The sequence below is a fragment of the Panthera tigris genome, chromosome B2, assembly GCF_018350195.1.
Source record: "Panthera tigris isolate Pti1 chromosome B2, P.tigris_Pti1_mat1.1, whole genome shotgun sequence".
Taxonomy (NCBI): domain Eukaryota; kingdom Metazoa; phylum Chordata; class Mammalia; order Carnivora; family Felidae; genus Panthera; species Panthera tigris.
In genome coordinates, this window is record NC_056664.1 from 53,183,249 (window position 1) to 53,199,953 (window position 16,705).

The 16,705-nt window shown below is 36.4% G+C and overlaps 1 protein-coding gene across 7 annotated transcripts in view; it reads right to left on the bottom strand.

Moving 5' to 3' along the window:
* The window catches only part of COL21A1 (collagen type XXI alpha 1 chain), a 172,036-nt gene that overhangs the window by 65,676 nt on the left and 89,655 nt on the right, over window positions 1–16,705 (bottom strand). For all 7 annotated transcript variants that reach the window (XM_015543553.2, XM_042986589.1, XM_042986588.1 and 4 more), the window contains 2 exons: window positions 10,249–10,302; window positions 10,105–10,158 (listed from right to left, as the gene is read on the bottom strand). In XM_015543553.2, the coding sequence (XP_015399039.1) occupies window positions 10,105–10,158; window positions 10,249–10,302 (108 nt within the window). The remainder of the gene's footprint in view (window positions 1–10,104; window positions 10,159–10,248; window positions 10,303–16,705) is intronic.

Below are 16,705 nucleotides of genomic sequence, written 5' to 3' on the forward strand. Positions count from 1 at the left end.
TTTCCTTTATGCTTGGGGCAGGTAGGAGTAGTAACCGTTTCTATAGAGAGAAAAGATTAAAGACTACCTGAGCTAGCTCTTGACTGAGCTGAAACAACTCCTTGATGGTCAGGATAGACTAAGTTACACTCTTGATAAAATGGAATTTAGGGGGATAATAAATACTTGATAAAAATACAGAAGAAAGGGGGAAAATTAGGATTCCCTATTAAGACTGCACAAAGTCCCAACTAAGACTTCCATTCTCTGGCTACAGGTTATAGAAGACATAATCCTCAAACTTTAATTTACCAGAGATAACAAACCAATCTCAGATGAAATGAAAAGACCAGCAGCATTCACCGACATTCGGATGGAAAAATTGAAAATCTGGACAAAGCTACCCTCACATGTACAAGCAAGAGTTTTTAAGTAAAATAAAAAGGCAAAGCATACATATTAACACATAGCAGTTAAGAGGGGAGAGGAGAGAGAGGAGAGAAATTTAGTGAGGAAATGGTTGAGGAATATTGACACAATCTACAAAGTACTGAACACAAAGTGTTACCCAACCACACTGCAGTTAACCTCTGAACAATGCAGAGACTGGGGGACCAACTGCCATGTGGTTGAAAATCCACACATAAGTTCTGACTCTGAAAATTTAACTACTAATAGCCTACTGTTAACCAGGAGCCTTACAAATAACATAAACAATCAATTAATGCATATTTTGTATGTGTATTATATACTGAATTCTTAAAATGAAGTAAACTAGAAAAAAGAAACCATGAAGAAAATAAGAGGAAATATGTTTATAATATTATACGATATTTACTGAAAAAGAAATCCATTTTTAAGTGCATATATGCAGTTCAAATCCATATTGTTCACATAATTATGCCCATGGTTTAATATAAGTGGTTGCAAAGAAGTGGTAAAGTTAAGCCAAAATCTATCCACAATGGGCATGTGATGCAAAAGACAAATAAATGCAAATAAATGCAAATGACAAATAAATGCTCTTGTTTGGTCATCTGCTACTGTAATCTAAGCTAATTAATACAAAACTTGGTATAGTAGGAAAAGGACACTGCCAAAACAGTATTAAATAATATATATGGCATTGGCTTTGAGGAATGAAAAAAATTAGTTTATGTTTAGAAAATGGCAATTCATTTAATATAATGGTAAATATTTGATAAAAATTTTTACCTTGCAAAGGTAAATAATACATCAAATTAACTTAGAGCTAGAGGCAAAGAATTAAGAAAACAGAATGTTAGTATCATGAAGTGATTGGTATTGGCTATATTTGAAAGACCCTGTAAAAGAAAAGAAGCTCAGAAAAGAATCAGCCAATTTGCAAGTAGTAATGAAAAGCAATAGACCAAGTCCGAAAACATGGAGATTGTAAGATACAACTTTGTTCTCATCACTAATAGGTAAAAATTGAAACTGGAGAGGACCTTTAAAAGAAGTTCAATTAAAATAGCCTCTGTGAAGAATCAAATCAAGGGGGTGGCCATAAACACTATTCTTAAATGCTCTGAATCAGTGAGTGTGGGCCCAATAAATTCCTTCAGGCTGGACAGAATGGCTCAAGAAAAAAAAAAAAAAAAGCCTAAGAGTGTAAGAGTGTAATGGATGTCTGATAAATTCAAGTCATCTATCATTAATTATCAGTAGTTAATTAATTAATGCAGAGAGGGCCATGACTAAAGCAAGGACTGTGGATGCTGCCATTGGCTGGAATCAAAAGCCAAAGATAGAAAATTGGAAATACTCATCTGCTGTTGAGAGAGTTGTACTACCAAAGAAGCCCTAAACCATAAAAGACTCCACAACTGTTTGAAACTTTAAGAAAAACAGTCACCCAACATCACCATTTTTAATGTTTTTCTATCCAGTTGTGACTAGCCACTGAATTTAGACGAAATACAGAACAAAGCAAGATTAAAAACTAGAAGGAAGAAAACAAATCATCGTTAGGTATGATTATACATCTAAGACACCAATATACCTAATACCCTAAATCACTAATTCAGTTAATTGCTGCTTTAAAAAGGTAATATATAAAAAGGTTTTTATATATAAATACTAATCAAAATGAAAATATATTAAAGAAAAGGTTCCATTTATAATAGAAACAAAGGACATAACAATTCTAAGATATAAACCTGAATAATGTTTAGGACCACTATGGAAAAACTCTAATATTTTATTAAGTTTCAAGATTGAAAATAAAAAATTAAATAAGTCATAATCTTAAATAGGAAAACTCAATATTGAAATTATGTCAATGATTCTGTAATTAATCCATAAATTCAAAGGAATCCTAATTAAAACATGAATAGGAATTTCTAAAATACTGAAGGAAAGATATTGAGCTTTATCTGGAAAAAATAAGCATGCAAGTATAGCCAGGAAAATTTTGATGAAGAAGAATAATGAGGAAGTACTAGGACTGCCAATATTAAATCATATTATGAAGTGACAACAATTAAGAACAATTTGGTGTTGGAGAGGATGTAGACAGATAAATGGAACAGAATGGAAAGCCAAAAACACCAGACCCAAATGAAAATGGAAATTTAGTAATAATGATGAGTTTTCAAATAAATGGAGAAAAAAGTGATATTCCATAAATGTTGTGGCAATTGGATATCCATTTAGGAAAAGAGAGGGAAAAATATGACTGCTCATCTACCTTTACTCGAAACAACAAAATTTTAAAGATTAAAATATAAATTAACAAGGTCTAAATATATACTCAAAATGTTATAATGTGGAATCCTTCTATATAGACACAAACATAAGGAGAGAAAAAAAATATCCCTACCTACATAAATATTTAAATTTTATGTGTGGCTGAGATTCCAAAAGCCAAGTCAAAATACATAATATAAACCAGGAAAAAATATTTTCATACAATTTATGAACTGTAAATAACAATCAGCTTTTAAAAAAATCAACAGCCCAGTAGAAAGCAAAAAAAAAAAAAAAAAAAAAAAAAAAAAAAAACGATATGACTAAAAAGCATATTACAAAGAAGTAACAAAATGTCCATGACAAAGTACTCTACCTTAATTACTAATACAAAAATGCAAATCAGACCAATACTATTTATAACTTGTACTGATGACAACTAAAAACCTTAATGAAATTCAGTTTGAATTTGAAGAGTTTGAAGAAAGATGGGGCACCTGGGTGCTCAGTTCATTAAGTGTCTGACTCTTGATTTCATCTCAGGTCATGATCCCTCAGCCCCTATACATGTGAGATCCAGCCCCTATACATAAGGCTCTGCACTGACAGCGCAGAGCTTGCATGGGATTCTCTCTCTCCCTCTCTCTTTCTGCCCCTCCCCCATGCATGTGTTTTCTCTAAATAAATTGTAAAAAAGACTGTGAGCAAACATTTTCACACACTTGCTGGGAGGTACAAACTTATTACAAGTTAAATAGGCAATTTGTATCAAAGTTTAATTATGCATTTAATCCTTTGATCCTATAATAAATTCCAGTTCCAGGATGTTTTCCTATGGATATTCTCAGAAAAAAAATACTGGGATATGAGAAATATATACAAAGATGTTCATTCCAGTAGTGTTAATACATACATACACACACGCACACAAACACACACAGCAACATATTAAGAACCAGAACATCCCTAATTTAGAGATTTCTTACAGTGGATAAGTACAGCCCGTAAAATATATAGCTGTGATTAACCTTCTGCCTATAGTTTCTTTCATGAATTGTTAACTCCCCTGTAACTTATAGAGATTTTGAGTATGAAACTTTTTTCTTCTTTTTGAGAGAGAAAGAACAAGCACCAGTGGGGGAAGGGCAGAGGAAAAGAGAGAGAGAGAATCCTAAGTAGGCTTCATGCTGTCAGATCAGAGCTCTACTACTGTATCCTAAGCTGATGCTGTGCTTCTAATTAATGATAATTTGCTGAATATGCAAAATATTTTCATTTTCTAAAATATGGTAAATACTTTTGATTCTTCCAAAAATATTCCAATAAAATAATTATTTTGAGGAGTCACAGTCCTGATTGCACCCGAGCTTACAAGAGAGTAGATTCAAAGAGTATACCAAGATTTACAGTAAGATGGTTCCAATTCCACAGGTTGCTTCCAAAACTCTCATGACTCATGAACATGGCTTTGATGAGCTTGTCCATCCTATAATCTGATCTAGAATCATATCGTTTTCAAAGTCACGATTATTTATGTGCATTGTTAAGAGAATATGAAAACTATTATTTTAAAAACCTCATTCTTCAAAAACTTCTCAGTGTATGCATGTGTTTTTAATGCATATAATGCTTTGTTCAGTAGCATAGGCATATAGTTCATAGATGTACATGGAACTACATGCCCAAAAGTCTTTTACTGCAAAGAGCTCACAACTTAAAAGTCTGATAATCTATGATCTAGAGTGAACAATCTCCCTTCACTTGAGAGAGATGGAGAAACAGGAGTCGTCTCTCATGGCACAATCGGTACAATCTAATCTCTTTCATCCAGTTCCCCCGTCCACCTATCTGCATGGCTACTGACAGGCATTCAGGATGCCTGAATTCCTTCACATCCAGTGAAGGCAATAGGGTGCAGTGCAGGCAATAGGGTGAAAAATGAACAAGTCACATGGTTCAAAACTATTCTGGCCAATGCAGAAAACAAACAACAACAAAAAAAACAGACTAAAATCAAGACATTTTATTTCAACCCCCTGATTCTTGAGTAACTTTAGACAAATGATTTAAGTTCTTCATTCTTCAGTCATCCCAGCTGTTAAGTAGGAATCACCTACTTCACAATTAATATAAAATCGGCATAGTACTGCTTACTCTAGTAACTTCATAGGGCTTTTTGGGAGGATTTCATGTGATAAGAAATGCATATGGATAATATCGATACAAAACATGTCTAAAAATAAAACAGAAAAAGTGTACACACAACAATGAACGCCTTCAAGCACTCAATACATCAGAAGCCTTACATATCTTGGGTTGTTCCTTGTTCTCTCCCATAAAAACAAATGGGAGGCTCAGGCACTAATGATTTACTGGAAATTTTTAAATCTGCTAAAAATGTTTCCTCTCTTTAATACAGCAATGGGCAATCCCCTTGGGTTTGGAGATCATGACTGAACTGGTCAGGCCTAGGAAAAAGGTAGGTTCGTGAGCTCCTACTACAGAGGCACTGCCATAGCTTCCTAGTGACCACAGAGTACACCCAAAAGAGAAGATGAGAAATGGCATTTAGAACCAACAAAATATGAAGCACTCTGTAAAAATGAAATGTAAGTTTCAAGTTTCTCAAGGGATGCCAGTAAAGAAAAACAAAATGGGACAGAAAAAGGCATTGCAGCCAACAAATGAGGCGGGACCTGGAATTAATGATTCTTTTTAATAAACTGAGATGCTGAATCCATTACAAAGGCTTAAAAGAAAAGAAGCTGCAAGACCAGAAAACAATCAAGACGTTGTAAAAGTATCCACAGAAGTAATAAACACCTGGGCACACACAGGTGAGCACCCTATGTACACAAGAGGCACTTAACAAAACCTGACTTCAGAGAATATTTAAGGAAGGCACAATTAGTGCTGCTTTTTTGGAAGAAAAGCCTCTAAGAAAAGGATATAGAAGGAAAGTGTGGTACCACACCATCCATAAAACATACAAGAAGTTTTTCCGAAAATCCCTGGTTTTAACAACAATTCCGGTTTCTTCATATTCAGATGAAGCAAAGTATTTTATTAGAAAACAGAATGTGTGGGGCACCTGGGTGGCTCAGTCAGTTGAGCATCCATCTTCAGTTCAGGTCATGATCTCACAGCTTGTGAGTTCAAGCCCTGTGTTGGGCTCTGTGCTGAAGCGTGGAGCCTATTTCGGATCCTGTGTCTCCCTCTCTCTCTTCCCCTCCCCAGCTCATGCTCTCTCTCAAAAATAAATAAACATTAAAAAATTTTTAAATAAAAAAAAAGAAAACGTCATGCATATGTATGTATATCTAATATTTTTAGTTTATTAACTATAACACTGATCACATAAATATATTGCTATTGATATACTTATCACAAATACGTATATTTATATAGTTAACAAATAAATTTATATTCATTAAGGTTTATATTTAATAATATTACAATAAATGGACTCATTAAGGAAGGAGAGGAAGGGCATAGGACTGAACTCAGTCGGTAACACTCCAACATTTAGTGAATGAATATAGAAGACAAGTCAACAGTGAAAATGTAACCAACGAAGGCAAGAGAAAATCTAGGAAAATGTGCTATCTTAGAAGCCAAGAGAACAAATTGTTCACAGAAGAAGGGAAAAGTCTGTTGTGTCAAATGCTGCTGGGACATACAGCAAGATAAGCAGAGATCATTGGAAAACACTGACCACTGGACTTCAAAGATGGTAGATACTAATCTAAATACACAGCACAAGTGTGGGATGGAAATCCTACTAGAGTGAATTAAAGGAAGAAAGGGAAGCAAGAAAGTGCAGAGAGAATAAAGGCAAACTTCTCTAGGGTATTTCTACTATAATGGAAAGGAGAAATAGGGTGGTAACTAAAGGAGACTATATGGTAGAGGAGGGGGTTCAGTTTGGTTGGTTGTAGATGGGTCAGCCTTTAGGCTATTGGTAAAAAAATTAACTAAGAAAGAAAAAACCATGACATAGCAGAGAAGGGCTAATTAATAACACAAAGTAATGGAGAAGGATAGGATCCAGAACATAAGAGGAGGACTGGACATTATGGACAGTTCATCCATATTAACAGGAAAGAGGGCAAAATTTAGACACATACACAAGTAAGAGGGTAGACAGTCATCAACATCATCTTTATCATCACTAATTTATAGGTGTTTAATTTTGGCCAAGTACGTGCATAGCCTATTTAACCTTCACAACAAAACTATGAAGAAATACAATAGCACTCACTTTCCAGATTTTGAAATCCAGGTTTAAATAGATTAAGAAGCATGGCTAGGGAGTTAAGCAGTCTTAATTCAGAGCCCAGTCTATAAACCCATAACTGCTTTAAGCCTCCCACCCTCACCCCCCTCCAACCTAGCCATGAGCACACCACTATTTGGGCCTTGGGTGGTGGTGTTATCAGAAAGCTACACAGTTTGATTACCCTCCTTTTCTGAGAAAGAAGAAAAAAGTGGCAACTTCACTAAGCCAATTCTATTTCTCCCTCTCATGTCACTCTTGGCTTTAATTTTTTAAACATTCTTTTTTTTTTTTTGTCTTCAGACATTGTAAGAAGTAAAACCACTAATATATACTAAGTTGGTCCTTTATTCTGTTCTCTCCACATGTATATAGGCACTCCCTAATTATAATTAACCATATAAATCACTGTAATACCACTTAATCTTTTGACTTTGGAAGTGCAGTCATGAAAGTAAGGGATTGATTTGAAGTAAGGAAATCTCATTCCTCACATTATACTCTTTTATGGACACTAAGGACAATGGGAAAGTAAAGTCTTGAAGGGACAATTTCAATGTTAAATGACCTAAAGAGGAAATTAAACAAAATGTGTAATTCACTCCATAATGAGACCTTAGATATAATTAACATATTTTATATCTTAAACCCAGAAAAACGAAGTGATGAGTTTGTACCAAGTTTAGATAGGTTAAAAAAATAAATTACTATCTCCCATGTGTTGAGAATTGAATTTTCCATAGAAAGTTTCATACTCAACTCAAAAACCCATAAATACCTATCATCCCATCAACACAACTTAATATAAGTTTTAACAAAATATATTTCTCCCTATGATTTAAATACATGGGTCTCCTTAAAGTTGAGGAAGTGTTTTGAAGTACGTTTTCTTAAATTCCAAAGAATAGCTTCAAAACATATTATAAAATGAGTTACCAATTGAAGACCATTTGGTGAATTGGTGCTCCTTTTTAACTTTATAAATCGGTGGGGGGGGAGGGGGACCTGCAAAATCTATACACACTCTACTGTCTGATATGGGAGCAACAAATGCTAAAGCCAGCAAGAAAGTGCATGTAGTTTTAATTATCTTAAGTGGAAACTCCTACTATGGGAGTTCTCAGAAGAAATCCACAAAATGGAAATGATTCTGGGAAAATATCCTAATGGAGAACAGTGTTGTGTGGAACAATCTCTCAGAGGATGCTATGTGATGCCTGGAAAAAATGTCCTGTACCACCACAAGTCAAAGTCATCTCAGGGTCTATTTTTCAACCTTCCTATTTCTGAAAATTAAGGAAGTATATTCTAGAGGAAGAACCAAGGAAAAGTCTTTAACTTATTCATTTACTGCAACTCTAGATAAAGAACACTCTGAAGCCACAAGGCATGTGAGGAGGAAATTTAGATGGCACAGCGCACGGTGATCTCAGGCCCACAGGGACTGTGTCAGATCAGACTTTATACCCAAACAACAAATTTCAGAAAACAAGCAACTCTTGAGTGGAATTATTACTGGACTGAAAACAGAGACCTTCACATCATCTTCACTCATCTTATTTTATTCAAGAGAATGTATGACTTTGTAAAACTCATGCCCATCTATGTTGAAGACAGTACCATGACCCCATCCAACAGAGCAGTTAAAGATGTGACTAATCAAATTATTGCTATTCTTCTACCTTCAAACAGGCACTTTACTTCAATTCTTTTAAGATGAATAAAAAACACCCTCCTTTTTATATCTGGTTTCTAAAACCCAAGTAAAGGGAAAAATAGACAAATTTATGCATTCATCCATAGATATATTCATTCATATACTCACACTTTCATTACCTCCCTGCCATCCCCAAATCAGACTAATTGTGACAATGTTAAAAAACAGCAGTGATCCTGTAAACCAGAATATAAGTGAGGTGTCTGCCACACGGACTCCTCAGAACAGGTATCTTCATGATCTCAGTGGAATCCCCCATCACCTGGCAGAGGTCAGGCTATCCCTCTCAACATTGCCACAGCATGAAAGTATAAGACGTCTGCCATTCCTACAGCTCCAGCATGCTCCCTATCACCTCTTAATATATACCTCCATTGTTTAAGAAAGGCAGAGATTTCTCAGTGGCTAAAAAGATTCATAGAGGCCACATAGAAGACAGGAGGATTTTACGCTGCTTCTTCAAGAATTTTATTGACTGCTACTGTTGCACTCTGTCCTTTAACTCTCCCCAGATTATAAAGCTGCCCTGACCTATTCCATCTTTTCTGGCCACTAAACCTCCTATTTGCCCTTGGGATTGTTTAAACCCATGTTATGCCCATGACATATGCCAACCTACCCCATGCTACATCCCAACTGCAACCATGCTACTTGGATGAACAAAACAGAACTGTACAAAAACAACTGTTTATTTAAGAAAGACCCTGTACCAGAGCACCTGGGTGGCTCAGTTGGGTAAGTGTCCGACTCTTGATTTCATCTCAGGTCATGAGATCAGGTCGTGAGATCGAGCCCCATGTCAGGCTCCTTGGTGAGTGTGAAGCCTACTGAGGATTCTATCTCTCCCTCTCCCCTACTTGTGCACAGAGAGAGACAGAGAGACAGAGAGACAGAGAGACAGAGAGAGAGAGAGAGAGAGAGAGAGAGACAGAGAGAAAGGCAGGCAGGCCCTGCACCAGGAAACATAATAAATATTTTTCACATATTATATTGTCTCATTTGATCCTCAATAAACCTATGAAAGAAGCACCAAATAGGTATCTATTAAGGAGAGGGACATATTAGAATTGGGCTATCTGTGGCTAACAGGAACATATTCCATTCACATAGTTCTCTCCCTTCTAAGAAGGTAATCCCCCCCTCAGAGTTTAACCACAAGGAGAGAACACGGGAACATGGCATCAGGGCAATGCCAATACCTGTTTCATCTGACAGTGGTCATCTAGTTACAACCTATTTCATCTAGTGACAAAAACCTGCTGTGAGCTTTATTAGCCAATGACCACTGACAAATTTCTGAGCCCACATTATCTTGCAATTCACCAAGGTGAACACTACTGAATGGGAGTCATCATAGGTAACATCCTTTGTCTTCCTTGAATGACCAAAGTGACTGGACACATTTTTGTTTGTGTGCATTTACCTTTTCACCATCTCTCCCTGGTTCTCCTTTGTAACCTGGTAGTCCTTGAACTCCCTAAATCAAGCACAAAATAAAATCCGGTTAGTTATGTTTTGGGTTCACTAGAAACTATAATTCTACAATGTGTATCTATGAATCACATACTTGTATGCCAGGGGATCCTGGGACACCTGGTGATCCTGCAATTCCTTGATATCCCTAAAGAAAAGGAAACACAAAATAATTAATATTTCATCATACTCACTAAGAGCAGGAATCCAGGATTCACTCTTGTCTGGAATGTCTTACACTTAAGACTTCACTTGGTGACTGTTTAAGAAACAAAAATAACAAAGTTTCAAATGCTGAATAAGGAATTAATATCCTCCAGTCTTTAGGGAAAAGGTCTCAAATATCTCTAGATTAATAAAAATAAACAAAAATGCTTCAGTTAAAAGGAAGCTTTGGATTTGCAAAAACAGAGCCAATGTTCACAGCTCCCCCCCAAAAAAATGTTTTGCACACAGAAACATATTTAACATATTCGAGAGAAAAACACATAAGATTGGAGGATTATACAAATGGACTACATTTTTAAACCACCTGATTAATGGCCATTTGAGTTAATCCTTGGAATAAATTAAGACTTGATAAATGTTATTCCTCAGAGTAAGTTTTTAACAGCCTTTGGACTGCTCATTTTAGAAAGCTGCTGATGTTATCCATGAGCATGGCTGTGACATGTCTCCCCCACCTCCCAAGGCTGGGCTGTCTGTTGAGGCAAGGGTCACTTTGGTCTCCACTGCTTCTTACATATCCCTCCAGAAACCGGGCCTTTGGCAAAACAGCACAACTGTTTCAACAAGGCAAACTATTCATTCTTCACTCAGCACATGGCAATTAAACTCCAGAACAAACTTGCAGGCCCTCAACATTTGTCTAGGTTTCCCTAGGTCAATGTCACGTTGACTTAGACCACCTGGCACCTGCAAACACATTTCACGTTCTTATTCAGATCCCATCTCTCTCGGGTCTTACTGTTTGGATATAGCTTTCTGTTGTTAACAATATTAAAACAGATGTCATTAGTGTTTCCAATTACATCTTCATTGTTAAATCCAAAAGCTTCATTTCCATGTGGCTATTTACGGCCGCTTTTTGTATTCACCCACTCACTTGTCAGCACATTTTTAGCTATGATTTTAGAGATAGCAAAATTCCCTGCTTTACCACTCCCATTTTCAAATATTCCTTTTACTATTTGCTAGGTCTAACAATACTAATAACATTAATAGTTGTCTCAGCAACATCAGTCTTATTGGTTTTCTCCCTTTACATTCACTCACATTTTTTATTCTGTAAAACGCTCTCACTCTCCAAATGATAAACTATATAATTCCTACCACCAAGCATGATCCTTTCCTTCATACTCTTTCAGTTCTTCAGAGTTTATCAGAGTGTATCATCACGCTTCCTCCAGGATTTCTCAACAAATTCTTCTCTTGAATCCCTGTGCCCAATCCTTAAACATTTTGCTTCACCAGTGAATGAGTCTCATAACAAACCTTTCCACGCTCCATATTAAACAACCTGCAGCTTTCAAGCCCAACATATGCTCTCTGGGTGGCCACTGTCTCAAGTGTCATGGGATTATGTGCCCCCTTGATATGGGAAACCCAGTCCAATTCATTTCTTCATTTGCAGCATTGAACAGAGCATTTGGCATTTTGGGTTAATCAAACTTTAGAAGAATTTACCTTCATGTAATCCACACTGCATAAAATCCCTTTCCCAAAGGAACAAGGTTATGTTTGGGCCGCTACCGGTAGCAAATTCAAGTTTTAGTCATGCCTTCGTGTTCCCAAGAATGGTAGGAAGAAAGAACAAAGTCAATTCACACCGTTTGCTCAGCCTCTTATCTCTACCACTCTAGTTACTACTGAATCTCTTTCCTTCAACCACTTTGCAATCAGATAGGTCTGGAATTAAATTTCAACTCTGTCACTGGTAGCATATGCCCAAGAGAGTTAGGTTACTTATAACTGCTGCCACTTAGGATGCCTCCAGATCCTTCAAAAACCTGTATGCACTTCTCTGGACAGTCTGATAGGATTTACAACAGGCTGCCATAATCGGGAGAAACAATAATAGCAATGATTTATACAGAATTCACCAAAGTCCAGATTAAGTATTTCACTTAATTCATGTAACCCTCACAATCACCCTTTAATTAATGTAGGTGCTGTATTATCCTTATTTTCAGATGAGGAATCTGAGGCACATAAGATTAAATAACTTGCCTAAAGTTATTCGTTAGTTGATAGAGTCAGTAGGAACACTCTCTTATCAGAAAATGCTTCATGGTAGATCTAATCTTATGATTCTAGGATAATTAATCAGATTCAAAAAAGCATATTTGCCAGGCTGCTTTTAAGTTGTTTAGAATTCTGAGTGCCCAAAGAATATGAATGTTCATAAAATTCCTCAAAAGAAAGTTACCATGGAGATTGGCTATTTATCAAAATGGCCGGTCATCTGCAAAGTTCACTGTAATGAATTATTTTTTTCACATTTTTTCAAAAGTTAAGCCAAATGTCGTATCTGCTTTATTACTTTTTTTACAAAACGAATCTTTTGTAGAAGATCAAAAGCTGTTCTCTTCTTCGAAGAAGTAAATTAATATGATCCATTTGTTAGAGAAGACACATCACATTTTAATGGATTAAAGCAATGTGGAGATGCCCCAGACTGTGTTCCCAGCTCACCTCTGACTCATAATGTGACCTCAGGCGGAGTGTTCATATCCCCAAATCCTGGGAGGCAACTCAATAAAGTGGAAAGACAATGAATCTTGAAATTGGAAGACCTTGGGCTGAATTTTTGCTCCTCCCTTTACTTTCTACAGGATTTTGACTAACTTTGCCTAGCTAAGTGTCAGTTTCTTAACCACAAACCAGGATAACAGTGCCCACTTCACTTCTGAAAAGAAACAAATGGAGTCACAGGTGAAAATGCCTGGCAGATGCTAAAAACTCAAATGTGAGTTTTTCTTTTTATGTTCTTCAGATTCAATGGCTATTGTACAAAACCATGAGAACACTTCTGCAAAATGTTATTCTGTAGCCTTAATGGGCACCACTAGCACATGAGGAATGGCAGATCCAGTCATCATCATGATTTAACCCTTTTGCAACATTCATATAGATCTAATGGTGAACATGTGAACAAGGCTTCAGTGTATTTTATAATGGCCCTGTTTGTTTTGTCTTTTGAAGAACTGCAATACAAAAAATAACAAATGCTTCCCACAATATGAGAACCAAGTTGATGTGGGATTTTTTTTAACTTACGGTGAGAGGCATTCTAGAAAACTTAGTTATATAAAGCAATTCAAAGATTATTTTAAAAGCTAGAGGAAGCATGATTAGTAACAAAATTAAGAAAAACCAAAACCACATCCAAGCTGGGGGATCCCAGGGTAAACCACCAGAAGAAATTGGATGAAATTCAGAAAAATGAAATTTGGACTAAAAATCAGGAAAATAAAGGTTAACAGGGAGGAATATTACAACACACAACAATTTCCAAGAGGAGCAAGAACTAAACACTGGTTGACTCATAGCAGGGTACACTTGAACAAGGAAAATGCCCTGAAACAGAAAAAATGATAAGCTTTCCATATAGCTCACTGAGTTTTTATTGTTCTGAATACACAGGCTTCTGTGTTTTCAGGTGGGCCTGCAAATTTCACATGATCTTTGATCAATACTGTTCAACACTAATTTTGCCATTTTGCAATTATTAGCAGGTCCAAATATCCACCCTACAGCCATGTGCAAGATTTCTGACAGTAAAGTCTTTTCCACGTTCACAGAAAGTCTTTTTGTAAATGAGTCATTTTTTAGGAAAAAAATATTCTCACTGCCAAATTGTAGGGTTGAAGAATACAGAATCAATTTAATTTCCTTCCATGATTCATAGTTATAATGCTCCAGGAAAGATGTATAGCATTGAAATGGAAATTAAGGAAATAAAATCAGCAAATGTGCAAGGGTCACAATCTCTTCTGAGCCCAATTCTGATCAGGCCATAAAATATTCTGCCAATCTAAACATACAGATCTTCTCAAGTAGTGAGGAGGATAGAGTAATCAATTTTCTTTCAGTGCTCTAAACTCTAAAAATGAGAATAAAATACAGAGAAATAATTTTGGTTGTCACTCTTCTTTCTGAAATGTAAGAATGTGATTCAAAGTTTATTCTATTACATTAATTTTCTTCAAAGTTTTCCAAAATTCCCACAGATACTCTTAAGTATACAGCCATGGTAACTAAGTAACCTAAATCAAGTGTATATTTTTAATATCCACTGTGGATTCTTCTTGCCACCAGCACACTTTATAGCTCAACATAACTAAATTCAAAAAATATTCATAAATCTGTCTTGTCATGTGTAACTAATGTAGAAACTCATTTGCCACCTAACTGAACTACCAGTCCAATAGTTTATATGCTTTAACTGACTGCTCAAATTACTTGACTAATACATCTCATTAATATATGTAAAATTAAACCCAAGCTAAGATCTAAGAAAGAACTGGAATGCTATGGGCGGTGAAGAGTAGATAGGGAAGCTTTCTGAAGAGACAAGCTCAAAGGAACACTAAAGGAAGCACAGTGCAGAAGAGGAAGCCCTTCAAAATGTGCCATGAAGCATGACAAGATGAGACATACCCATGGAGACAAAAGAGACAGCACATGGGGAAGCATGCTGCAAACAAGACTGGACAGTAGACTGCAGCTTTCATGCACAGCTTGTGGGTCTTATGAAGGATTTTTTTAAATATTTATTTTTGAGAGAGAGAGAGAGTGTGAGCAGGGGAGGGGCATAAAGAGAGGGAGACACAGAATCCAAAGCAGGTTCCAGCCTCTGAACTGTCAGCACACAGCCCAATGTGGGGCTTGAACCCACGACCCGTGAGATCATGACCTAATCCAAAGTCGGACACTTAACCAACTGAGCCACCCAGGTGCTCCATGAAGGTTTTTGGTCTTTAACCAATCCACTATACCAGAGGGTCACACAATCAGACTGCAGCTCTGAGAAGCTTGCTTGCTACACTATGGAGATAATTATAAGTGGCAGGGAGAAGCAGAAAGACCAAGTGGGAGGTTCCTGCAGGAGAGAGATAATGGTAGGTAGAACCTGAGTCCATTCAAGTTGTATTTAATTCAACCTGATGATGAGCTACAGGATGTCAGGAATCTGAAGTTATAGTATGATGCCCAGGTTTCTGATTTGTGCAGTGGATGGCAGATAATGTATCACTAACTGAGTGGGGGAATCTGGAGTAAAATACTATTATTTGGTTGCCAAATAATAGCACAATTTTTTTAATGTATTTTTGTGGACTAACATAAAAAATTTACATTTGACAATGGGAAGCTATAGACTTTTGTTGGGGGACAAAATTTCTACTCAAAGCAGACTACATTTACTATAAATGAAATTTAATCTATATCTAATTCTCCCACCCTTAAGTAAGAGTGGATGAGTGATAAATATGGAACACATCACCTGCTTTGCTATGATATTTTGCCTTGAGCTTAAGCACATAAAAGAAAAACACTGCCTACCTTTGACAACCTCTATAGATGCAGCTTGGTTCTCAGATTCACAAAACTTAATTAAGCTTAGGTAAATTGCCTCATTCCCTGAGTATGACTGCACTTGAAGTTATTCTAAGCTTATTTCAAAAGGAAAATGTACAGTGTTGCTGGATGGCTCAGTCGGTTAAGGTCTGACTCTTAACTTTGGCTCAGGTCATGATTTCACAGTTCATGAGTTCAAGCCCTGAATCGAGCTTGGTGCTGACTGTGGAGTCTGCTTGGGATTCTGTCCCTCCCTCTCTCTCTGCCACTCCCCTGCTCACTCGTGCTCTTGCTCTCTCAAAATAAGTAAACATTTAAAAAAACAAAAGGAGAATATGCAACTTTTTAAGGTAACCAATAGCATCTTTAATAGTTCTTACTTCCTAAATTTCTAATAGTAACATTTTCTATTCAAAGAGAAGTGACCAATAACTAGCCTCATTCTCTTTCTGTTCTGCTATATTTTTTCCATAGTAATTACCACAATCTGATATCACTTATTATTATTATTATTATTATTATTATTATTGTATAGTCATTATTGTTGTCCCTCCCTAGCGGAATGTGAGCTTCAAAATGGCGGGTTTTGTCTTTTTTGTTCATTGCATATCTCCTCAAACTATAACAGTGCCAAGAGCAAAGTAAATACCCAATCAATATCAGGTATATGAATGGATGAATGAAAGAATGAATAAGAAAACAAACATATAAATGTTTATGGTGCCCAACCAGTCACTACTACTGATGGCTCTAAAATAATGGCAGAAACAGCCCTGCATTCATACAGATTACAATCAAAACAATACAAAATATAAGCATAAATTTATCTTTAAAATCACACATGCTAGTTGTGTTATCAATCAATTCCTTCAAGAATTTAAACAGACAAGTAATGGGGCGCCTGGGTGGCTCAGTCGGTTAAGCGTCCGACTTCGGCTCAGGTCGTGATTTCGCGGTCCGTGAGTTCGAGC